The 27,890-nt window shown below is 32.5% G+C and overlaps 1 protein-coding gene across 2 annotated transcripts in view; it reads right to left on the reverse strand.

The window, feature by feature from the left end:
- The window catches only part of BRINP3 (BMP/retinoic acid inducible neural specific 3), a 393,483-nt gene that overhangs the window by 350,566 nt on the left and 15,027 nt on the right, over window positions 1-27,890 (reverse strand). For both annotated transcript variants that reach the window (XM_023203373.3, XM_023203374.2), the window contains exon 2: window positions 19,472-19,757. In XM_023203373.3, the coding sequence (XP_023059141.1) occupies window positions 19,472-19,707 (236 nt within the window). In that variant the 5' untranslated portion in view covers window positions 19,708-19,757. The remainder of the gene's footprint in view (window positions 1-19,471; window positions 19,758-27,890) is intronic.

The following is a 27,890-nucleotide window of genomic DNA, read 5'->3' on the forward strand; positions in this document are numbered from 1 at the left end:
TTTCTGTGCTCTATGAAAACTTCATGATGCTTCATGATGTCCTTGGTTATTTTAGATGGAGAAAATAGAAAAAAAAAATGCGTATTTTGCTTATTTTCTTTTTGGAATGGCTTTATTATTTGCATGCCACAAAAACAAATTTCCTAATCAATGAAATGATTCCTGCTATGAAACTGCATCAGTCCTCTCACATTTGAAAGTTATCAATAATGCATTAACACAGCCATTTTAAATCTCTATCCTCTACACATATTGTTTTATTCTGATGCTTGCCTGAAAAAGATATTATAAACTACCAGCCAGAATGTGTAGAATAAGATTGAACTAGATACTTCAAACTTTTGACACTTTAAAAAATAGACATTTGGCTAAGAGGTTTGTGAATAGACATCACTTAGACGACTTTCAGATTGTATCAGTGAACTGTGTCAGGATTTCCAGAACTCAATTTTTTTTTTTTGAAGCAGAGAGAGATTCTTGAGATTGATAACCCAAGATCAAACAGACCAAAAAATAATTATATAGGAATAAGTGAACAAATTAAGAAAATGTTACTGTGGTTAGTTGGTTAGAATTATTGTGGATTTTGTATTAATGTTTAATCTTTTAGATAAACTATTTAACCCACAACAATGTCATAATGTATGTTTTTGTAAACTAAAATGAAACATTTTAAAATGACATCTAATTCTCACTGGCACCCCAGGATTCAGAATCTGTTGCTGTCTCTTTACTTTTCACAGCAAGATACTTATTTATACAGGTAAATAAAAACTTGTCCTTCTTCTTACCAGGACTTAGTTCAAAATCAATTGTACAACCAAAACCTTACCTGGAGTAGCATATTTGTAGCATCATAAGTTTCTTGTTAGAGAAACAAGAAACATGGCATAGTCTAAGCACATCTTCCATGGTTATTTTATTTTATGGGGACTGCACTTCCCATAGCCATTGAGCTGTTCACAACCCTGTAAATTTTAGATAACTGATAAAAATGCAAATGATTTTGTCCATAGACAAAATAGATTTTGTAAGGTAGGGAGATAATCAACTTCTCTCCCCATGATGGAGTAAATTAGTTACGCATCTATTTGAGAATTCACTTTAGTACTGATTCAATTCTCCTTTGATCCAGTTATAACTTCTTACTAGTTCCACATCAATGAGTTAAATAAAATTTTCGTTCATGCTTATTTTGTATTTCTAAGAAAGTCATGATTATACCTTATTGTTAAAATTATCTGTTAATATATGCATGAATATTAGGAAATCATTTGCCCTAGTTAGATACAAATGGGAATTAAAGTATCATTGAATCAGAAGCATATTTTTTGTTGTTCTGTTTTGATTTTATGTGGATTAACCAAAGGTCAAAGAGGGGGCAATTAGTGTAATGAACCAAACCATAGGTGGACAATGCCAGAGGCAAGGATCTTAAAATGTATGTGGTCAACAGTCTTAGAAAAGGACAATAGTCCCGTGACCTTCTTAGATAAAAATCACCCAGACTTATGGGATAAACTTAATTAAGCTAAATTATAAGATCCAAAAAAAGAGTGAAAGGAGATCCAAATTTACATCTCTTATCATTTTTGAATGATAAATAGCAAATATGTGGGACATATAACAGTGCATTATGATCTATTTTGCAAAATGATCTTACATAAAACTATTCTTAAATAAAGTTATCTGAATAATTCATGCCATACAATATAACAAATAATTAAACGTAGGAAATATGCCTGGTTGAAAATCATATCAAGCAAATAGAATCATGAGACTCAACTGGCTCAATTGACCATAGCTGAAAATAAGCAGATAAGTTAATCTGAACTACAGACACTGGGTGCCATCTGGTGGAAGCTCTTATTGTGTCATTATTGCATTTATTGAGCATATGTTATGCACATGTCTTTGTGCTACATCCTGAAACTATAATAATAAGCAAGATACTATTTTTACTCTCAAAAAACATATAGCCTTAGATAATACTATCAGATAAGTAAGCAACTACAATATAAATTACAGAAGTTTTACAGTGTCTGCCCATTTTATGAAGGCAAGTATTCACCTAAGTGAGTATTGCTTAAAGCAATCTGTATAATCAACATTGTTTAAATTAAGCCCTTCTTTAAATGGTGGTTTTTATATTACCATATTTTCATTAAAAAGTAAATGACTTCAATGGATTTTTTCAGCAAAAAAAATCAAAATATGAAATATTTTGAAATATTACATGTGAAAAAATAGTTCTTTATAGTTCTCTTGTACACCAAATAGATACAAGACCTTGGACAATTTATTTAACTTTTTGGACTTTTGTCTATTTTCAACAAAACCACAGAGTTGTTAGATACAAACAATCCATGTTTCAACTGGAATTGGAGAAAATGTTTTCCCATTGCAAAAGTTATTATAGAATCATTCTTCAAACATTTTATAATATTAAATGGAACCTTTAGTTGCTTTGACAAAAAATATAAAAATATCTAAAATATTTTTATAATTAAAATCTATAAAAATAACTAAAATATTATAGAAGATAATCTCAAATATGATTTTAGGTTTATATTTATTTATTTAGATATAAGATGACACTATCAACAGCTTTTCTCTCTTCTCTATCTCTTATCACTTCTCTCAGTATATATAAACTAGGATAATATAATAGCCACACATTTTCGTTTCCGTATTACTAAAATTTTCAAAACTGCATTATCAAAAAGATGAACTTCTTGACTCCTACTTTTGGGAAACTTATACTGTAGCTATAAAAATCCATCATGAAGCTTGATTTGTAGCTTATGCTGACTTTGAGGACTTTTATATGAAATACAAAAGCACCTTAATATTAAAGCCACTGAATAATTTTCACAAAGGTTCCCCCTTTATTAAATGTTGATATATACTAAATTTAATTCCATAGTGATTAGTGAACAGCATGTTAGTTTGAGATATGTGCTGTGTCAGGCAAAAATGCAAAGGTGAACAGTTACCCTTGACAATGAGGAGAAAGGCACTAACCAAGGATGAATAAATGTTCCCTCTCAAGATGCCATAATAGTGACACTGCCAGTTATCAATGTAGGCTAAGTGACAACAAGAGTAAAGGATAGGTTAATATCACCTCTATTGTGGAAGTAACTTATTCTCCTTCACAGCATTAAATCTCAGACCCCAGAAAGATATTCCACTGGTATTTTCGGGCCTCTCTACTTTCATTTTTGTCCCCGGTTGCCTATGACAGACTAGAAATTAAGGAGCTCTTTTCTGATTTAAGTTTATTCTTTCTACCTAATCTGTCTAATGATGGCATTTTCAGAGTTGCATGTCTATGTGGGAGATGACCCAAAAAAGGAGAAGGTGTAGGTGAGTATGTTTCTTCCCTTTTGACTTTGACACAATGCAGGCCACCAAACATAAAAAATAAATGTAACTTACCCTGCACTCTTATCTTCCACTCTTCCTAGGAGAGAAAAAAGTGTTGCTCATAAGTAGGCATAATGTTCATATGAATAGTAGAATAAAGGGAAAATGAAGAGTATTTCAACTGAAACCGGGTATATTAATATAATGTGTTTTTTATATAACCTCAGTGCCTTACTTTGGTTTGAATTTCCAGTTTAAATTTTGAAGTGTTAAATAACAAAAGCATAACATAGGACTATTTTATATTTAACCAAACAAGTCATGTCTTTAAAAACCAGATCAAAATTTTACTCCAAGGCAGACGAAATAGCATCTAATTCCAAATTTTTGTAAGAAGGCCTGTGAGAGTACATGTGTGTGTGTATGTGTATGGGTGCTTGAATGAATTAATGGTAGAAAGATGTTGAGCTGTGTGGTGATCTAATTAAAGGACATGACTGGGGCCAGAAGTAGAAGACAGATAACCTAAGGCCTAAACAGTAAAGCTGAAACTGTGAACACTGCCAAGGAAGAGAATGTAATGTGATTCTAATTCTTAACAGATGCCAGAAATAGAAGTAGAAAATTTGAGTTTTTAAGTAATATTACCCTCTTATAATATCAATAATAAATTTTCTTTCCTATAATAAAGCATTCCTAAATAATGGCAAAAACAGGACTCAAGCTATAAGTTCCCATGTCGTTGGCAAATTTTTAAATTCTCATTTTGATTCTTTTGATTTGACTGAAAGGAAAGAACTAATCATAGTACTTTAGTTTTCACAGAACAATACTTTGAATAACCACTTTAATATAAGATATGCTAACATAACAGACTGTATTTCCTCCAGCAGTTATCAAAAATCAGATTTTGAGAAAGGTATAATATAGTATAAAATGTATTCATTGATTGTATAAAGTTTGATTACAGGAAACAGCTAGTTGTAATTTGTGCAAAATAAACGAAAATCCATTCACATGACTTGCTAAAAATATAATCTACCGGAATCCAACAATGGCAAGCAATTTCTTTATCATCTGATATGTTTTATTCATGTCTCTTGCATTATTTAAATAGTTTTTCCTTTTAAAAGCAAATAGGATTTATCTTGAAAAAAATTACACATGAATTTTAGAAATTAGAAAAATTTGATATCTTTATGTTAAGCCACAGTGTTCATTCAATATAATTATGTAAATCACAAAATAATACTCAAAACAATTTAAGTATTGACCTTAAAGAAATAAAACCTGCAGCCAGTTCTATGGCATATTTAGAAACTTTTAACTTCTATATACAGTGATGTTATTCTATATATCAACATTATCAAATAGATTATGTCAGAAAGGTGACCAGTAAAACTTAATTTTAATGGAATGCCATAGTGAGAAATAAACTTAGAGAATGCCCTGTCATCTTCGTTTACTAGATGAGGACTCAAAGACACAGAGGGCTGATGAAATTTTATACATTATTACAAAGAATAAATGGTCAATAAAAGCATGAAATCTCAGTTCTACAATATCAACTTATCTCTCTATCCAAGTATGTGTTGTCTTTACCTCTCCAGTCCAAACGAGCTGGATTAAGTTGACATAATGTAAAAATAAATAATTTAACTTAAGTTAAAAGTCAATTGGAAAATAAAAGATTGAAAAACTTATCAATAAAGTATGAGGATTACAAAGTCACAACCTAAGTAAACATTTGCAAAGTACTGATGAGAAAACAATTCTAACAAAAAAATCGAAATCTTTTATAATACAATTTTAATATACAAAAATGAAGAGGACGTCCTAGATTGTATTTTTATAGGCTAAAAAGTTAGATTAAAAGAAAAAAAACAAATCGTGAAATTCACTTATTTTCTCTTTAGGTGGGACTGCTAAACTAACAGATCAACAAGATCAGGCAGTATTCTGTAAAATACTTGAATGTTATGGCAACATTTGATATGGTCAAATATAATATCGTAATAGAGAAGCTAGAAAGAAAAAAAAAAAAAAAAAAAAAAAAAAAAAACCTAGAATACAGGGCCACAGTGCTGTATCTGAAGTCCCTGAAGTCAAAGGTGCTTCAGAGTTCAGAGTTTTCCGTATTTTAGAGGGAAATGAGGAACACACAGTGTATCTTTATGTAATATTTTCAACGGAATGTGAGGCAGTAACATATAATCAAGTACATCAGCATCCTTGCAATAAAGGGTGACTATTTTGCATTCAGTACAAAAATAAAAACTACATCTCACAACTGTCAAAGTCAGGGCAAGTTTTAAAGCAAATGTGCTAAAAGAAAATGATCCGGCCGGGCGCGGTGGCTCAAGCCTGTAATCCTAGGACTTTGGGAGGCCGAGACAGGCGGATCACGAGGTCAGGAGATCAAGACCATCCCGGCTAACACAGTGAAACCCCGTCTCTACTAAAAAAAAATACAAAAATCTAGCCGGGCGAGGTGGCGGGCGCCTGTAGTCCCAGCTACTCGGGAGGCTGAGGCAGGAGAATGGCGTAAACCAGGGAGGCGGAGCTTGCAGTGAGCTGAGATCCCGCCACTGCACTCCAGCCTGGGCAATAGAGCCAGACTCCATCTAAAAAAAAAAAAAAAACAAAGAAAAGAAAAGAAAAAGAAAATGATCCAGTTTCAAAGCTTTGGAATTTTGCAATTTCCATAAAAGGCTTTGTACCTATACAAAAAGCTGAAAATCATCTAATTATTGTAGGGTTTCTCATTATTTAATTGAGGATACTTTTTTATTGTTATTCTGCTAAGATATTTGTCAGTGATGCAAATGAATACATAGGAGCTATTCCTTTCAAATGTGCATATTTGGAATAAACCAGTATGTTTGAGTATAATTTTCAAGAAAAGAAAATTCTTGAAAGATTTCTCAAATGAGTCAAATATATTTTTATTATTATTTTTAATGAGATATGAACATATGCAATGCTCTCAAGAGTAGGAGAATCTAGTTCTCCCTAAAACTCTAGTACTTCAATAAAGAGATTCTCCCTAAGAATCTAGTACTTCAATAAAGAGAATAATAATGTGAAGTCTGAGTGCTATCATTGGATTAAACATTGAAGAGATAGAACTGGGATAGGATTAGAAAGTACACCCTGGAATGTGGTTTGTTCCCAGTAATTTGAAACATTTAAAGAATGGTTAGATGATCACTTGACAGTTATACTATAAATGGGAATTAGATAGTGTGAGTTAAACATCATTGCTTTGAGTAGATAAATTTTAATGTCATTTTCAATCTTTGGTTTTATTTGGGAGAAAAAAAAACCTAAATCCTGAAAAGATCACTGTAAAAAAGGATTATAGTCTGTTTGCTTTTTTAATTGATAAACATGGAAATGTATTCCTATGAGTGTTAAACTTATTGCTGTATTTTAAAAATTTACTTTCCTATAATGGTTAAGTTTTCAAAGATTACATTTCATGAGAAAATACTTTATGAATTTTAATGCGGTATGTTTATTTAAATCTAATTTTCTATTCTGTTTTGGGAAATAGTTGTGTGTGTCTTTCAGATAAGACCGTCAGCACATAAGGCCACAGCAAAACAGAGATTTTGCTAATTTTTTAAGCCTTTGTTAATTTCTGGCTGACAAGAAAGGTAGTTTAATTAGTTAGCTACTAATGTCTATTTAAATGAGCGGCCAGGGAACTGTCTGTCACAATAAGGATATGCAAAGCCCAGGCCATTCTCTTTGACTCTTTTCAACTATTTCAAAAGAGAAGAAAATAGGTAGATTCCACATATGTGTAAATGAAGGGAGAAGGCTCAAAAAGTAATCACACAGGCCTAAGTATTTAACATACTTTGGACACAAAAGAAGAAAATTGGATTTAAATAAAACAGCTAAGGTACTTGCGTGTGTGTGATTACTTTTTGTGTATTTTCTTCAAGCGTGTGTGTTTACTTTGTGTGTATTTTCTTCGTGAGTGCGTGTGTGTACATGTATATACTTTCGGGTTTGACCTATAGGTGCCTTAACAATAAACTAGTGAAATACTTTCAAATATTGTGGAAGCCTTCTGTAACCTTTGTTTTGTTTTGTTTTGAGACGGAGTTTTGCTCTTATTGCCCAAGGCTAGAGTGCAATGGCACAATCTCGGCTCGCTGCAAACTCTGCCTCCCGGATGCAAGTGATTCTCCTGCCTCAGCCTTCCAAGCAGCTGGGACTACAGGCGTGCACCACGCACGCGGCTAAGTTTTATATTTTTAGTAGAGATGGGTTTCCACTATACTGGCCAGAATGATTTCGAACTCCTGACCTTACTCGGCCCCCCAAAGTGCTGGGATTACGGTCGTGAATCACTGCGTCTGGCCAGCCTTCTGTATCTTGACTAAAAGAAAATATTCAAAGAACGCTGAGAATTCTTTAAAAGGACCTGAAGAGTATAAAACGTTCCCTTTCACTAGGTTAAAGTGTCTCCTCTACTGGCAAACAAAATGGACACCCTGGCAAACTGGGGTGTTCAAAGTTGAAACAGAACCAGGCAGCCATACCTGCATGAGGGAGCAGTGGGTCACAGAGTCTTCATTCCCAGAAAGATGTTGTAAAAGTATCACAGGACCTCCCTTTCTGCAATCAAGCCAAACCAATGTCTGCTGTGCTTGCCAAGATAAACTGAGAGGTGAACCACACTCACCACCAGCAGTTTGAAAGGTCTGACGGAGACTTCTAGTTTGGGGCTTGGAAGCCAATCAATCAGAATTTACCTACCCTGGCCAATCAAGGCTCAGCTTGTATCAACCAATCAGGACTCAGCTGCAATGACCAACCTGAATTAAGCAAATTTCAGTCTTTCTGTACACAGACCTGATTGAGAACCTCGGCAGGAACTTTCCTGTAAAACATGAACAGTCGGCTAGGCTGTGGCTCCCGCGTCTAATCCCAGCACTTTGGTAGGCGGAGGCAGGCAGATCACCTGAGATGGAGAGTTTGAGACCAGCATGACCAACATGGAGAAAACCTGTCTCTAGTAAAAATACAAAATTAGCCAGGGGGCGGGGGGGAAGGGAAAGGTGGCGGCCCATGCCTGTAATCCCAACTACTCGGGAGGCTGAGGCAGGAGAATCATTTGAACCCAGGAAGTGGAGGAGGTTGCAATGAGCGGACATGGCACCATTGCACTCAGCCTGGGCAACAAGAGCAAAACTCCACCCCCCAAAAAACAAAACAAAATAAAAGAAAACCCATAAACAATCTCTTTCTTCTCTGGAATGAATTTTAGTGGGGTATGTTTTATTTAAATCTAATTTTATTCTTTTGTGTACAAAGGCTGTTTCCCAAGTTTACAAATTATTCACTGGCATAAAGTCTCTTCCCTCAAATTTCAGAGAACTTTTCTTCATACTAAAAATCAGTTATTAGCTTTTACATTTAAAATAAAATGGCTTACTAATATATTTCCTAGGTTTGTTTATGTAAAAAGAGTATGCTTTTTATTTTTTATATTTATTTATGTACTTTATTATTTTTTATTTTATTTTATTTTATTTATTATTTATTTATTTATTTATTTATTTATTTATTTTTTTTTTTTTGAGGCAGAGTCTTGCTCTGTCTCCAGGCTGAAGTGCAGTGGCACGATCTTGGCTCGCGGAAACCTCTGTCTCCCAAGTTCAAGTCATTCTCCTGCCTCAGCCTCCTGAGTACCTGAGATTACAAGCGCGCACCACTATGCTCAGCTGATTTTTCTATTTTTAGCAGAAACGGGGTTTCACCATATTTGCCAGAGTGTTCTCAAACTCCTGACTTCGTGATCCGCCCACCTTGCCCTCCCAAAGTGCTGGGATTACAGGCGTGAGCCACCGCACCCTGCCAAAAATAGTAAGCTTTTTATATTGCCTTTGTTTACTGGGAAATTAGGAGAAATAAATGAATGGAATATTAAATAAGATACGTACGTCCTTTGTGTAACTTTTTTCAACTAACATTTTTTAACATTTTTATATTATCACATATCACGTCAGTAAGAGAAGCAAGTTCATGAATAAATATTACTAATTAATTCGTGTAAGACTGTTTTAGAGACGTAATTTTATCAGATAATTTTATATCCTAAAGCACATTATGGAATTATAATTCCTATTGAAAATTATGGGAAAGTTAAAAAAGTTACTTTGGGGAAATTAAAAAATAGGCAGGGAAATTTAAAAAAAAAACGAAAAACTTGCTACTTCTATGAAGATTGGTCTAATTATGGATATTGGATAAATTAATATCTATTATAAACCATAAATACTCAGTACACATTTCAGCTTTAATTTTAAAAGTACAATTGGAAAATGAGGGTCTAATCTTTTACTTGTATTCACAGATGCTTATTAAAATGAAAGATAATATTTTAACTTAATCTTAGGACTAACTTATTTAAACTTGATTAAAAATTATTGTCATTACCATTGCTATTTTCATATAAAAGCAGAAAAGACATAATGAATGTAATTTTAGAATCTTTTGTAACTTAGAAACATCATAATGCAAATCACTTTTTTCTCATTAAATTTCATTTAAGTATACACGTGCATACATACACACACACTCAAGAAAAGTGTGAAGAAACCCTTCAAAGTGTTAAAACCCAGTTTTTTTCTTCTAATTTGCAAATTCACATTTTTGGAATGGTGCTCGTTAAAAAAATAAATATTAGCAATTCAACAGCTCCGAAAGAGTGAAAACAAAAGAGAACAAGTCTAATAATTCTGGCAGTTTCACTTGGAGGAAGACCACAGAGATAATGAAAATGAAGAATTAGATTGCTTGGCGAAATGGGATTAGATAGAGAAAAATAATCAAATAAAGTGTTTTTTTAAATGCCAAAACATCATAATTGTTGTTTCCTATTCTGTAAATAATTGTGTTAACTAGCAATCTTGTTTATTTTGTCATTATAATAGTAACAAATATGAATACACTATTAAACTAAAAATTATTACTTATAAATTGTTTTAATTATTACAAAAGCACAGCTTTTTGATTTATAGTAACAAGATAATGCACAATTCCCATTAAGAACTGATTCTTCTGACAGTGGATTATAGTTTCTAAACTCTTTATATTTCTATATTACTTCTGACTGAAATTTTCCCAATGGTAACTGTATATTTCAGTTGTGAGTTATAATTAAGTAACAAAAATTAAAATGTATTATATGGTTTAATCTCAAAATTAGAGATATAGTAATATCATTGAACACATGTATTCAAATGATTTTAGTTATTAATGTATTTTGATTATTATTTAAAATCACTACCTAGAATACTCCTCTTAATTTATCATTGCACCAAGTGTGGTCACAGTGTAGCGATTTATAGTAAACCAACCAATTAGGATAAAAAGCTTCCTTCTTACTATAGCTTCTTCAACATAACACACAAGAAATAGGAAAAAATTAGATTGGTGGGGGAAAGATAAAAATTACACAATTTATGTTCCAATATACACAAAGAAAAATATCAGAGGTATAAGAGATACTTATTTATAAAGAAGTATTTGTAAGTGATTTTTGCAGATAAATGCAGATATAAGAATTAACCACGGTATATTTTTGTTTTAATCCTTTAAATCTATTTGTTCTGATGTTTTCTTTTTGCTTTTGATAGCCAAAAAAATAGAACTTTATAGCTCAAAGGATCTGTAGAGATCTAGTGCTGCCTTACTTTTACAAATGAGGAGACTGAGGTCTGAGAAATTAAGTTACAAACCTGAGTGAATACGGTTGCGTTTCGTCAAAGACAGAAAAGAATACAGGCCTCCTTGCTTATAGTCAAGAGGAAATATTTTCATTGGGATACTAAATCTAGCATATCCAAATGCAAAGCCAGTGCCTTTGATGGTTGAGCAACTGGCTTGCTCTAGGAAATTAAAGACAGAAAGATAGAAATAAAAAAAAAAATGTATAAAATTAAGTAAATAAAACAGAAAGAGGAAAAAGTTCTGTCTGCCACGTATTCATAATTTAAGTTAGAAGGTGATTTTAGTGCAATATCATACATGAAAGAGAAATTCATGGATATGAGGGGCGAACAAAAGTTCAGCATGTTTTCGTTTTTATTTCTGAATTTGTAAAATGGAAATTATTACAGCTATTTATAGGATTAAATAAGATAACATGAAAGCACCAATTACATAATGAAAATTCAATATTTAATTTCAATCTCTTTTCCTTTTCTAGTATTCACTAGATAGATAGGTAGGTGGATAGATAGATAGATAGATAGATAGATAGATAGATAGATAGATAGATAGATATAGTCCAGACTATTGCCCTATATATAAATAGTGTAAAATAGTTTATATATATATACTGTAATGTTTTAACCAACATTTTTGAATATCTTATATATTTTGAATAGCTTATTATATACTAGAAATAGGATGTATTAGTTTCTTTTTAATTTCTTAAATAAGAAGTAATTCCAATCCCTTTCCCTTTTCCAGACTAAAAAAGGGGAAGAGATTGGAATTAAATATATGTACATACATACCTTTTGCACTATGTATATAAAATATAGATATGTAAGTATACACACACATTTTGCAGTCCCTCTTTCTCCTTATAGCTCTCTCTGTATATATATATATATATATACAACATATAGATATGATCCCCAAACACTTCTGACTTATGTTATAGTCTGTCTTTCACATACGAAGATGTTTAATTATAATTATTTTAAAAATTAATGCTAAGGCTAAAAGGAGAAATTATGTTTCATTATTTTAACTCTATTTTTAACTTTTTCCTAAATAGCCCTGGTAACTCATAATTTCATTGTTAGTTACTTGCAAATGACTTTTCAAATAAATTACAGCTCATCTGAATGTTTTTAATAACAGCTAATATTTTGCCTGATCATAAAATTTACACATACTCATCACAAAAAAGTGTGAGGGAAAACCTATAAAACTTTACACAGGAGATAACTCAAACATTTAGGTGCAATACTTGTAGTCTTTTTAGTGTGCATTTGTATATATTAAAAAAGTAAGACCATACTAAAATAATTACAGCCCTATTTTACATTTTTAAATTTTTATGTGTTTTGTTTTACTTAAATTTGAAGGAGTATGAAAGAATTTCCTATTATATTGAATATCTTTTGAAAATAAAACAATATTTAGTACCATTAAAACTCAATTTTCAGTTTTCTGAGGAAAGAGTTAAATTTATTTCTTTAAATTTGTATTCTTAATATCTAGTTTTAAATTTGCATTCTTAAGATTTTTGAGAATTCTGAAAACAAGGATATATTTAATTTATTATGTTAATATTTTTCTTTGTGGGTTAGAATAAAGTCAAATTGAGTATACATTCCATGACCATATTTAAGATGCATATTACATATTTAATGCACAAAATTCTGTATATCAGTACAATTGTATTAAATTTTATATTTAAACAATCTTTTTTCTTATCACCCCTACACTTGGGGAGTGTGTTGTGTGTGTGTGGTCTATTTCATCCATAAAATTTAAAATAGCAGATTAAAGTTTCTTGTGACAATTATGTTTTTTTTTTTTTTTTTTTTTTTTTAGTTTCTCCCAGAAGATCTATGTATAACTTACTATTCATTACATAGTGTTATATGGCATTTAAGAAAATGGATTATCTTTTTACTTTTTATGTTGGATCTAATTTTGTCTTAGTTAACTTTGCTAAAAGTAGCATATTCAAAGAAATGTTTAAGTCTGATTGTGATAATTATTTTTAGAGCTGGAAATGTTTACACTTATTACATTTGCTATATTTTTTTTTTCTGGTTACCTGGTTTTAAGTTTGATAATTCTATCATTTTCATTTATTTTTAAACTTTTGATATGTCTCTCTTTATATGTAGCAGGAAATTTTCAAAATACACATAATGCTTTTTACATCTGCAAGTTGTTATTGTTAAGGTTGGCAATAATATTTGAAACTTAATTTTTCTGATTAGAAATGGAAATATGAATAAATTTGAATTTCAGCTCTGCTTAATTTTTCTAAGGTTTTACTCAAATTCAGATTCTAAGTATTTATTTATAATATAGGAGTTTATAACCCTAGGTCACTTAAACTTAATAGTTATCTTTATTGTTAAATACTGCCTGTTCCAAGAATCATATTTTAACATTTCCTTGAAATTTTAAAACAATATTTACTATTTTTCACCAAACTCTGTGATAATTTTTAGTGTGAATTTCATTTCTGTTGCTACATTTTATTTTATTTGCATCATTATCACATCCTCCAAACTCCTTTTTATTTTCACCCTATCTTTTTCTTACCATATATTCCTCTGTTTTTAGAGATACCACAATTTCCTACAATCTATTGAAGAGACTAAGCATTCATGTGTGCTTGTGTGTGTATGTGTATATCACGGAGAAGGATCATGAAGAGGTAATCTCTTCTATTAAATCTTTAAGATATTTATTTCTTTCGTTTGACTATTTTACAAAGTTTGTTACCTTCTCCCTTCGGTAAAAGCATGGTCTCCCTACTATGATACTCAAACTGTCACATACTACCAGTCAAAGGTGCTATTGTATTATAGCATGTGTGTGTGCGTGCGGGTATTATATATATTACTGTATTATTTTATTTGTCATGTGGAATAGAAAGGGCTCTATCAATATGTAGATTTTGCTGAAACAGCATGTATTGATCAGTGTCTCCAATTCTTTCTTTGTTTTGCAGGAGAGTGCACTGATGTATAGTGGTTTGGGCTTAATTATCAGTGTATAGCTGAGGCGGAATTTACCCTGACATTCATTTCTCTGACAATCTTAACAAGAACGTCCAGGGGAAACAACATTAACTACATTAAAGGCTATTCCTCTCCCTGTTCCCAATTTACTTCTGAAAATCCTTGTTCTTTGTCAAAGATATATAATCATTAATACTAGTACTCATGTATTCCCTTCTAGAGTTGCCAAATTTAGCAAATAAAAATACATGGCAAACAAATAAATTAAAATTTAAATAGACAAAAATATTTTCTTTTTCTTTGTTTTTTGGTTTAATTATGTCTCAAATATTACATGGGGCATTCTTATTTGATATCCTCCTACCACATCATTCTTGCCATGTACCAACTCCAAACAGAGAGAGAGAGATCATTTGACTGTGGCTACATCTCAAGGTAGGGTCCTGTCGCAGAGAGGGAACTGCAAAGTTCCTATTAGGATCTAACTCTGGGCTTAGAAGTAGTTAGCTGATGGTAACGACACAGCTCCCTTCTGTATTTAGGGTAAGTGCCACCTTTGTTGAGGCATTTGGGCTTGCTCATCTGAAGTATTAATATATATTTTGCTAGTCTGATAACTTATAAGAAGCTTGTAACTATTTAAATGCCTCTCATATTCTGGCAGAAAGTTACATATTCATTGTAATTTTCTGTGTTGTTATGAGTTTTCATTTTCCTTCCTGATAATTAATATAATATTTTAATAGGAAGTTTGAAGTGATCTGTATCCGGATTGCTACTTTAAAGACATTTTAAACCAGAATCCTTATAATTTTTATTATAGAAAATTGTATATTCTTAAAAACAACTATTTATCAATAAATACTTGTCCAATTCTTATTCCTGATGAAAAATACTTGTATTTTAATTCTTAATAAATTGTATTTAAATGGATTCTTATGTATCCCAAAATTATGAAGCTTTTTTCTCTGTTTTCTTCTGGAAACTTAATATTTTTGCCTTTCCTATTGAGATCCTTTTTCCATATAAAATAGATCTATAAATATGTTATGAAGAGAGGATTAAATTTCTGCTTTTCTCATATGGATACCCATATAAAGAAACATTTATTCAAAAGTTCTCTCTTTCCCACACAAGATTTCATTATAATCCTGTCACATATGAAGTGACCATATAGTGGCTTAACTTTTTTTAGACTATCTTGTCTTTCATTAGTCATTTTTTAAATATAATTTTTTTCAAGGAACATGACTAAAAACACTAGAAAGGCACAACATTCATCTCAATTGTCTCCTGTTCTCAAAGTTGGAGCATTATTTGAGTGCTCTGAAGAAGCACACAAAGTTGTGATAATATGACATGTCTGTATAATATTTTGAAAAATTATAAGAAAATCAATATCATTTTCCCATAGTTCACTTACACATGTGGTTAACCAAAGAATGGTAGAAGTTAGGGAAAGAAAAAAAAAACATTTTTGTTTTGAGTCATCATATCTGAAGATTTACATATGTGAAATGTTTATTTTACGGTAATGAAAATTGCCAGCCTATGACCTTAGAACTCATATCAGTGGTTCAAGATAACTGCATCTAAGTTTGAGCCACTAAAAATGAGTCTCTTGTCTAGATATCCTCTAATGTATTAAAAGAATAAAGATTGCCATGGTCTGGAGAAAATTATACATATCCTGACAGGCTTACAGCCTGAGGGATAGTGTTTCTAGAATACAACTGCAAACACAAGGTTCCAGCTTACTAAGGGGCCAAGTGTCCCTCTGTTCCATTCGTCAGAGTAGACAAAATTTCTCCAGGCATAGCTCACTTTCTGAAACTAAAAACACTTTTAGAAATGCCTTTATTTTTTTAATGAGGCAATTTTTTCAAAATGCCTTATTATTTTATTCAGGAACCAATCTGAGGATATTGGGAAAAATAGTTTGAAATCTAACTTATAATATTTGTCCAAATAACAAGTTGTGTGTTACCATTCTCATTGTAAATCTTCCAACTCAGTGACCAACCCACAAATTAATCATCTTTTAAGTCTTAATGAAGTTTCAGATACAAATTCTGTAAATAACTTTAAATATACACAAGTTTAAAAGCATAAATGTAAGTTACATTACAGTTGACAAAAACACACCTTTTCAAACATGATGACAATTTTTAAAAATCTTAGCCCTAGCTATAATTTTAATAATTTTTGATTACTGTGTCCTTGCTGTTCTATATTTGGAGTGAAAATAAAAATATGTTGCTGGAGAAGAGGAAGAAATGAAGAAACACATGTGAAAATAGATTTGACCTAATTACTTTAACAGGTTTGATATGTTTTACATTTGTAACTAGTGCCTTTCAGAAACAATGTCAATGCAATATTCCCCAAGAATGTGTTGATGATAGTAATAATAAGCACTAGTACAATTGGGCTGATCACTTTAGGAAATTACAATCTTTAAAATGACAAATCAAGTATTTAAATACGGAAAACACTAATTTTCCATCTTTGTGTTTTAAGTACTCACAAATTCTATATTTTATGGCAAACATTACTGAAAGATGAACCCTCGAAAAATTGTTTTTGAAGACAACTATTAAAGACAAAAACTCACTTTACTAAAACTAAAGGAACTCTAATGAATAAATTATATTGTTCTTTTTATAGCACCTATCAATAACCGTAGCATCATTTGCAATGTTTAAACGGTTTTATAAGACGTTATAACCTAGCTCCATTGTTTATAAATGGATTTAATATCTTTACATGTTTATTCAAGCCACAAAGGTAAAGACATAGGAAGGATAAGTAGCACGGAGCTAATCAAAGTCTCCAGGAAGTGAGTTGCATAAAAACCAAACAATGTATAAGCCTTGCAAACAAACCTCAAAGCACTTTTGTTCATTACCTTTAACATCTGTTATCCAAATAATGCCTCTTTCATTCAACCCAGCACCTCCAAAAACATGTCAAGCTGGCTGCGCGCGGTGGCTCACTACTGTAATCCCAGCACTTTGGGAAGCCGCGGCGGGCAGATCATTTGAAGTCAGAAGTTCAAGACCAGCCTCGCCAACATGGTGAAATTCCGTCTCTACTAACAATACAAAAATTAGCTGGGCGCGGTGGCGGGTGCCTGTTAATCTAAGCTACTTGGGAACCTGAGGCAGGAGAATCGCTTAAACCCAGGAGACGGAAGTTGCAGTGTGCCAAGATCGTGTCACTGCACTCCAGCCTGGGTGACAGAATGAGACTCCGTCCCAAAACAAAAACAAAAACATGTCAAGCCATGTTTGCAGCTCACAGCTGATTGACTGATAAGCTAAACCACAGCAATCACACGTAAAACAGCACCTTAGACCTCCAGATACAGATGCCAATAAATCATGGAGGCATGCGCTGGCATCAGTTTTTCTGGCAGAGTGTTAAAAATCTTCTTGCAGAGTGCTAAAATCTAACACTTCCTTACAATTCTAAATTCAGGTAGCTTCACACAATCTGTGAAGAAAAACTGGCTAAATCAATAAACACATATAAAAATAAATGAACCCAGAATCATAAAATGTTGACAATTTCTGCTGCATTTCAGAAAGAAAATCTGTAGTATTCTTGTTTTTCCTTTTTTTTTTTTTTTTTTTTGAGACGGAGTCTTGCTCTGTCGCCCGGGCTGGAGTGCAGTGGCCGGATCTCAGCTCACTGCAAGCTCCGCCTCCCGGGTTTACGCCATTCTCCTGCCTCAGCCTCCGGAGTAGCTGGGACTACAGGCGCCCGCCACCTCGCCCGGCTAGTTTTTGTATTTTTAGTAGAGACGGGGTTTCACCGTGTAGACCAGGATGGTCTCGATCTCCTGACCTCGTGATCCGCCCGTCTCGGCCTCCCAAAGTGCTGGGATTATAGGCTTGAGCCACCGCGCCCGGCCGTTTTTCCTTTTTTGTTTTTTTTTGAGATGGAGTCTCGCTGTGTCACCCAGGCTGGAGTGCAGTGGTGCATCTCAGCTCACTGCAAGCTCCGCCTCCCAGGTTCAAGCGATTCTCTTGCCTCAGCCTCCCGAGTAGCTGGGACTACAGGCGCGTGCCACCACGCCCAGCTAATTTTTGTATTTTTAGTAGAGACGGGGTTTCACCATGTTGAAAGATGGTCTGCATCTCTTGACTTGGTGATCCACCCACCTCCGCCTCCCAAAGTGCTGGGATTACAAGCGTGAGCCACCACACCCGGCCTCATCATTTCATTTATTTAAAAAATAGAGTAAATCTTTTCATTAGGCTTATGACAGTTTTATGGTTGCGTGGAATACAATATTTTTTTTTTAGTTTTGAAAAGGCAAAACAATAATTGTATGATGCTTCATGGAACTTGTTCAGGACACTCAGTCTCTTCTGTAAATATACATTACTGATAGGATTTATAAATTTCTCATAATGCTGTAAAAATCACCACAGACAAACAAGCAGAGTGACCTCTGGTGCACATACAGAACAAAATAAAATATTTATATAGGAGTATCTACATAGATACAGACACACAAAAATGCACAACAAATGTGCTTCTTCATAAATGTTAAACCAGTAATTAGGAATTATAAAAGTCTATCACCAATAAACACATTGAAGTAATAACTTCACATAAAATGTTCTTAATGGCATAGATCAATATAGATCAATCCATCAGGCAACCACTTGTACACTCTTCTACTTAATGTATTCACGGGACATCAGGTGAGCAGGCAACCTTTGCTGGATTTACTATATTACTCTTTTTGTGTAACTTATTTAGATTTTAAGCATAGAACTTTGATAAATGTTAAAGATCATATATCTTAATCCCATCCATTTCTTTGATCTTTGTTATCATGTCTTATTTATCTGCTACTTGTTTTTATCCCATTGCTGTTTCCTTTAGCTTCTGAACATACAATTACCTTTCAGGTAAAAAAGGATGAGGTGACTCAACTTCTCAGTGACTAGTAGAAGATACCATTTCCATTTAGGCTGAAAAAGGTAACATAGCATTGTATAAGGTAGAAAGGAAAAGCAATTTTTAAAATTTCACTTCAAAATTTTGCCTATTTAAAATAAGAAACTCAGCTTCCAAGTACATTGCCATTTACTTTAAGGCAGTGTAACATGCTTAACTTTGGGAGTGATAGACAAGTGGTCACCATTATCTATTTTTATCATAATATATTACATCTATAAGAAATACTTCTGAATAACAAGAAAACATTACTATGGTGCATGGTAAATAGCAACCCTTCTGATAATAACTCTTTCCCATCTGAAACTTTCCCTTCGAGAAACTTATTTATACACAACCTTCAAGGATGATATTTCTGTAATTGCTTTCCCTTTGCTTCATACCTGTATATCTTGTATCTTGTGCTAAATCCCTGCCGGCTTCTGTCCACAAAATCTGTGTATTCCTGTGAGCGATGGAAAGGTCCCTTATCAGAGAGGAGCCAGTCGAAGGGGCTTGTGGCATGCTGATCCGAAACAGCAGCAACCGCTAAAACCCAGCAATGAAGACTCAGTGCTATCCACTCCCATAGAGCCATCAGAGAGAACAATTCAGCACCAGCTCTGCTTCGCCATATCATGCTTCCACTGGGGATTTAGAGCCTTCATTCTCTTAGCTTTCCCTCAACACCTAGACAAAATACACAGGCAATTAGTTAACCCCTAGAAGATTCCTTTCTCTCAGTTAAGGTGTTGAGGTGGCTAAGTTTTAAATTTTAATCTAATATCATTGTTTTAAATTAACATTAGCAGAAGAGAATAACATACAGACCAAAATGATTTTTTCCAGAGCTGTATATCTTTTATACTTTGTGCCTTTTTTGTATTAATGGAAAATAAGATACTGAGTCATAACAGACTTTGGCATAACAATTTCATTCAGTGGATCATTAAAGCCTATTGAGCAAAAATCAGAAGTTGAATGTTTTATAAAGTTGGACAGATACAAATAAATAATTAATATGTTCAAGTGTTTCATACATTTTTTTATAAATTTTAATACTAGATTTAATGTTATTGTATCGTTATTTTAGATAAATGCTTTAAAATGAAGCAAAAATATTCATGTCGTTATTTCCCTAATCTTGATAAACATGGAGTAAAACTGTGGATTTAAAAATACATAAATATATGTATGTATATGTGTGTGTGTCTGTGTATACTTATTATAGATATATATAGATACAGATATAGAGACAGACACAGAGTGAGACAGAGAGATGATAGAAAGATAGATTGACAGATGAATAGGTGTGTGTAGGAGAGTGGATGGGAGGAGTAGTGTCTTTTCCCAGTTGTTTTTTTTTTTTTTTTTCATTATTCTGTTAGGAAAAAACTGCATATCTGATTACTTAAACAGAATCACAATTACATTAGTTCTAGGGTCTTTAAAGATTTAAATGTGCATATGTATTATTCATAAGATAGTCATACCTCCAAAATTATACGCACATAAATTAAACGAATGCACATAAATTAAGCTAAAGCAGATTATTCATAGACTTTGAAACTGCATACGTTGTAGTATAACCATTCAAAAAAAAGTAATAAGATGTATAATCCCAGTATAGTACAGTGTAAGAAACTTTTTACAAAGCTGCTGATGTAATGTCTATATGCTGCACCAGAAAATTCTAAAAATATTTGAATTCAATTTTTCTTTCTATCCTCATCAACTTTTCAAACAGTATTATTCATAGCACATAGAACTACAGAATACAAAGATTCTGACTAATGAGAAAGGTTTACTTGTGTGAGTTCTTACTCAGCAAAATGTCTTCAGAAAAAAAAAATTAAGATTTAGAGTATTAAGTAAGATATATCAGTAATACTAGTTACCATATTTCTCTGGTATTTGAATAAGAACACTGGTGGTTTTAATTTGCTTTCCTAGCTATACCCCATTATTTATAATTTAATCCTAAACTACTTCTATATGAAAGATATAGAGAAATAATTTTGCATCTCTGAAGTAGCTCAAAACAGTGATACAATGAGTGAACTCTTACATATCACAAAATTAAAAGAACATTACTTGCATACTACATGAGTTGCCTCAATCATAAGAGTTGCTCACTAAGGGGATTAAAGAGTACACTCTTTTGTAAACAACACAGGAAGCCTTACAGGTGAAGATATTGTAAAAATGATTTTCTATAAAAAGGAATATTATAATAGAATAATTTTGGAATAGGAGCTTGGAGATTCTAGACTATTTTCTGTTATCTGTATAAACGTACCATTGTCAAATGATTCAACTCCTACCTTTCAAATCTGCTGAAAAAATAATTTTACATATGTTTTGGCTTATGAGAACTATGTCATTTATTTTAAAATAATTGTAGCTTACTTACATTTATAAACACAATTATTCTTATGTATAGTAGTATAGTATAATAATCCTTCTATGACTAAAAAACATTGCTCATCTTTGTTAAATACATCTTTGTTATTTTTATTTTGCTTATCATATACATTCAAACTGGCAAAATGTAATCATTATTTTTAGAAGATATAATTTCTTAATTTCAATGAGGAATTTTTCATTTCATAAAGACAGAATAAATTATTCAAACATACTACTTAAGTCCATATTACATATATCATCTGAAAGGGTATACTTCTTAATTGAATAAAACTTCAGTCACACCATCCAAATGAAGTTTTCTCATTACCAAATGTAGATGTGAACAAAAATAGTATTGAAAATATTCAAACAATACTTATTTCATCCTAATAAACAACTTAGAAAATAGTTCTTTGAAAATGAGGCCAGATTTTCTCCAAACCCAATAACCAATATAGCAAATTAGACTATATAACATCAAAAGACAATATTCACAGTGGTTAAAAAAAATAGACTCTGGAACCAAACTGCTAGTGTTAAAATTCTAACCCTGACTGGGCACAGTAGCTCACGCCTGTAATCCCAGCACTTTGGGAGGCCGAGGTGGGTGGATCACCGGAGGTTGGGAGTTCAAGACCAGCCTGGCCAACATGGTGAAACCCCATCTCTATTAAAAATACACAAAAATTAGCCAGACATAGCGATACGCATCTGTAATCCTAGCTGTTCCAGAGGCTGAGGCATGAGAATCGCTTGAACCTGGGAAGCAGGGGTTGCAGTGAGCTTAGATGATGCCACTGCACTCCATCCTAGGTGACAGAGAGAGACTCTGTCTCAAAAAAGTACAAACACAAAAGCAAAACAAAAACACCCCTTCTATAACTCTGTAGATGTTTGACTTTAGGCAAGTTACTTAACTTCTTTTGTGCGTCAGATTCATAAACTAGTATAGAGGTCACCTCATTAGTCTGTTATAAAAATAGAGTGAGTTAATATTTGTAAAACCCCTAGAATAGTGCCTACCATATGGTAAGGGCATGTGGTAAAGTTTTAAGTTATATTTTATACTGGTATGAAGTCATGCCATTATATACCTTAAAATTAAACATTTTGTACTCACACATATGATTTTTGTAATACACAAAGTGTTTTAAAAGTAGGATACAATTGACCTAGATGGCATTTGAGGTCCTGTTTTGCAATTCCATAATTTTTCAATGGGTGAATTACCCAGAACCACATTCTTATCACTTTCTTTGTCAAATGTGTTGAGCTTGTTCCATAGTCTTCATACCCCTCATTAAAAAAAAAAAAAAAAAAAAAAAAACTATATTGTGTATATTTAAGGTATATAGCATGATGTAATATGGTTACTATAGTGGAACAATTTAATATATCCATCATTTCACACTGTTATGCATCTTAACATATGGGAAGATAGAAAGGTTTTCTTAAATTTTGTGCAGGGAACTACCTAAAAATATTACCAGGTAATTATGAGGTAATTACCACATAATTTGAGGGTTTTAATTATTTCTGCTTTTTTACTTCTGATTTGGGGAACATGTTGCCCACTTCTGAACAGAAATAATTTTTTCAGAAAGTTTGTTAACACATAGGAATGTCAATCCTACCCCAGGTTAAGTTAATTTTGGTGATATCTTAAAATCATTATATTTGTAAGAACTTTATGAAGAGATTTTGTAATGAACAAATTCAGATATCCCAGTAAAGTTATACTGAAATAGTGTTTAATAACTTTTTTCACGAGTTACATGACAGGGAGAAAAGTCATAATAGAACGCCTAAGGCAAGGATGTAAGCTTCTAGCCATCTTTGGAGCAAGTGGTCATTAAACTCAATGTTCACCATCAGAAGAGCTTCATTACCTGGTTTGTCACAACAGTAGACCATTGTACATTTAATTCATCATTTCATGAGCACTAATTTATAAATTATTAATGAATGACCTTAATTGGTTGCTTTATTTGGGTAGGGTTACAACCATATTAATCCATGTGTCAGAGATGGTTTAGCAAATAGTTTGTTTGTAACGATGTAGTGTTAGGATATTAGGGGTGACAACTGAGGTGAACAGCTAAACTTAGATATACTGCCAAGAAAGAGAAATCACAAGTTCCAATGAAAGAGGGTAGGAATTATTAAACTACTAATGAATTTATCACTTTTTCTATAGTGTGGTGAAAATGCAAAATAGTCCAGAATTTGATATTCATAACCAAGAGGATAAGTGGCCAACTAAGAAGATGAGAACATCAATTCTCAATATTTTCTGGACAATGGGAGAGTGATTTTATATAAAAGAGAGAAATAAAAGAGAATGAAGAACAAAAAAAAAAAAAACAAAACAAAACATTAAAAATAATACAAAATTTAAAGCATGAGTTTATGTTTAAAACATGGTATTTAATTAAGAAGTGGTATTTATGGATTTCTTTCATTAAAAATAAGTCATAAATATTAAAATACCTCTTTGAAAAACAGATACTTAGTATAGGTCCTACTCTTAAATTCCTTCTCACAAAAGAAAATTTACTGTGAAGATCACGTCATGATACAAGTCTATTTGCAAATCCTCAATGGCCTTGATAATCTGTGCAGAAATAAAATACACCAAAAGTATGTTACATATATACTAATGTATACTAATGTGTATAATATATAATAAATGCACAAATAATATGTGTATAATATATATTCTATATGTGATTATTCTTTCTCACTAGCTGTCAGTAGTCTTATTCCAAGGTGGCAGTACCTTACTTTTATCTAAAATGCTGATATATATATTTGAAATTCATAAATATTGAAGTTCATAAATATTGAATTTTCCGGTTCTACTGGAAATTCATAATTATTTCCAATATAACTGAATTTTCAGTGAATTTCCAGTAGAACTGAAACTATGAAGATATAAACAAATTATTAGGAATCACTGAATTAAACTTAATATCCTTTAAATTGGTGGGTCATGTCACAGCGGCGCATCTTTTAAACATCTGTATCTTATTATCCACAACCTATTTAGATGACCCGTGCTAATTATTACTATTCGTTAAATGATTAATGTTGCAAACTGTATCATTTCTTTTTTTTTGCATTTGCATTTGGACTGATTTTTGCTGCTTATATATCCAAACTATTCTCTCAGGAACCAAAACCTGCTGAAGAATTTGAATATAAAAAGTCATTTCAGAAAATCATTGTATCAAACATATTTAGTTTAATTTTGAGTAATGTAGAACCCACGGAAAATTGAAAGACTGATACAGTACATTCTTACATATGCATCAGGCTGAGTCACCAGGTTGTTTTTGTTTGTTTGTTTGTTTTTGTTTTTTACCATATTCTCACTCTCAGTCTCTTTTTCTCTTTCCCTCTCTCTCTCCCTCTCATAAATTTTTAAGTATTGGACAAAGGTATAAATAAAATTGGCTAATCTGCCCAATGTCTACAACCATTCTCTAAATTTATTCTCTTGAGCAAATACTATGCTGTTCTATAAAATAGTTCCTTAACATTAATGGTTACTAACACTGAAGCTTGTAAATGTAAAACTATGAATCTTCAAAATACAATGTACAATACTCAAAATAACGATTTAAAAAGCCACATTCTTTCAACTAATATGATATATATTATTCTATTGAATCTGTTAAATTATAAATGTTAGTCATTTGATTATTATAAAATAAAATATTTATATGTATTACCCCCAGAATCTGTTTATAATATATAGCATTATTATATAATCTTATATAACTATAATAATTTTTCAATTATACATTTAAGTAAATACTAGCTATGAAATCAGTGACTACTAAATACATAATTATGTAAGTAAATAAATGGTAGATGAGTTAAAAATATTTTAACATAATTTTTCAATAGTGTTTCCACAGTATTTTATTCATTGTTTCAATTCCACTCTGGTAGAGGCAATGACGTAGAAACTCAGAATTAAAAAATAAATCTTATTGATCAATTGCAATGTGCAAAGTATCATGATAAATTCTGAGACAGAGTTGGGCTTTAAGTCTTAATAAAGATAGTTGCTTCTATCACCTGGAACTTACCAGTTTAGGAAGGCCATATGGAAGGCAGGGCATATTGCCTATGGTCATTTCTATTAGAAAACAATACCTCTGTCAAGGAAAACTAAACATTCTCCAAACATTTTCTGGTTTTGTTATCTCACTAAATCATACTTCCATCTACTCAAATTTTTAAGCCTAAACATGACTTTCACCTACCTTCGCACTCACATATCCAATCAGTCCTCAAGTTCTGTGCATTCTTCCCCCTAAATACAAGTTTTACCACTTTTTCCACCCCCATTTTACTTGACCAGCTCGTGATATGCACTCAACAATACCAACTTTGCCTCTAAACTGTATTACTGCAATAGATTCATGACTAGTTTTCCCACCATCCATGTGGCTCTATCCAATCTGTTCTTTTTGCTACAGTCAGAGTGATCTTACTAAAATGTTAAATCTGAACATGTAAATCCCTTACCCCCACTTACCCCCACTTAAGTAATGACTTTTGTTTCAGGATATCAGATCTCTTTAAAATAACTTCTAAAATTATCTTCCCTTGCTTAACTCTCTGCCCATATCTTTCTTATGTATATGTGCCAGGACAGTTATTAACCAAATATCAACTTCATTTTTCAGCCATGATCATATACCTCATCTTCACTCCATTTTCTCTCCAAGATCTGTTTATGGAGGTTCCTCTGGCTGAACCACTATTTTGACTAGGATCTCTTCATCTGCCTAACATTGACCTTAAAACCTCAGACTAGATTACCATTTCATTCACAAAGCTTTTTATGACCCTTCAAAGTTGGTTGGTCATTTTTTTGTGCTCCCATTACTTTCCCTATGATGGTACATTTGCTGACATATTTGTTTGCTTGTTTGCCCTACTTCTCTGCATATCTCCTTTCCTTCAATTAAATTAATTTGGAGAGAAAAAATAATTGCTCCTGTCTTAATGACAACAAAACAGTCACCAAAGTTTCTGAAATAAACCTGCATATGTAAGTATTGGTAGAGTGAATGAATAAATGTTGATGAAACAAGTACTAAATTAGGGTGCACCTGGTGTGATATGACTGGCAAGACCATGTCATAAAAAGAAAATTTATTCTTCATAGAAATAGAATCTACAAAGGATCTGTATCTGAATCTGCATCTGAGCTGAGCGTCAGGATGAAAATAGCTTTGGCAGTTGAAGAAAGGGAGCAAACCGAGTTATGAGGTAATGATTTTTAAGCCCAGATTGTTTGTTGACAAGTTCAAAGAGTATCAAAGCAAATTTTTTTTTTTTTTTTTTTTTTTTTTTTTTTTTTTTGAGACGGAGTCTCGCTCTGTCACCCGAGCTGGAGTGCAGTGGCAGGATCTCAGCTCACTGCAAGCACCGCCTCCCGGGTTACGCCATTCTCCTGCATCAGCCTAAAATATTTTTTAATTTAATTTAATATATTTTTTTTTTTGAGACAGAGTTTCACTCTTGTTGCACAGGCTGGAGTGCAGTGGCGCGATCTCAGTCACTGCAAACTCCTCCTCCCAGTTCAAGCGATTCTACTGCCTCAGCCTCCCAAGTCACCGGGATTATAGGCATGCACCACCATATCCAGCTAATTTTGTATCTTTAGTAGAGATAGGGTTTCACCATGTTGGTCAGGCTGGTCTCAAACTCCTGATTTCAGGTGATCCACCCACCTCGGCCTCCCAAAGTGCTGGGATTATAGGTATGAGACACCATACCTGGCCCAAAGCAAAATATTCTTGTTAAAAAATGTTAAGGACAAAAATATAAAGTATTATTATTAATTATTAGATTGGGGACATAACAATAAGAGATTATCATATTATGCACAACTGGAAAACTAAGGACTTTTTCACTTATGTTGTATAATTCAATTTGTACAGACAGAGACTGTATATGAAAGTCAAACCTAGATCCTAATCAACAAACAGCCAAACCAAAATCCCCCTCTAATTGAGGAGCACAATGAGAATTTAAAGAATAATAGTAAAGAAACAGGAATTGAAGAGCCTATTCCTCTCCATTTGGAAAATCATATACAAGGATAATTTTGATTGAGGTCTCCCTGGCTACCTGGGGGGGGGGAAATAAAGAAAATGATGATAAAACGAAATGCTATTTTAATTTTCTTCACAACAAAATTAACACCTTTTTAATCCTTTTGATATACCAAGCATTTTACGAAATGTTCTTATTTCAGTTCTCAGCAGCACAGTGTAATATATATTAAGATCCCATTTGTACTCTTGAAGTCAAACTGAATACCGTAGTTTTCCTGTTGTATTCTACTGTAACCTAATAATAACCAATTGCAAACTGAAAGTTATTTCTCAGAAT

The sequence above is a fragment of the Piliocolobus tephrosceles genome, chromosome 1, assembly GCF_002776525.5.
Source record: "Piliocolobus tephrosceles isolate RC106 chromosome 1, ASM277652v3, whole genome shotgun sequence".
In the NCBI taxonomy this organism is placed as follows: domain Eukaryota; kingdom Metazoa; phylum Chordata; class Mammalia; order Primates; family Cercopithecidae; genus Piliocolobus; species Piliocolobus tephrosceles.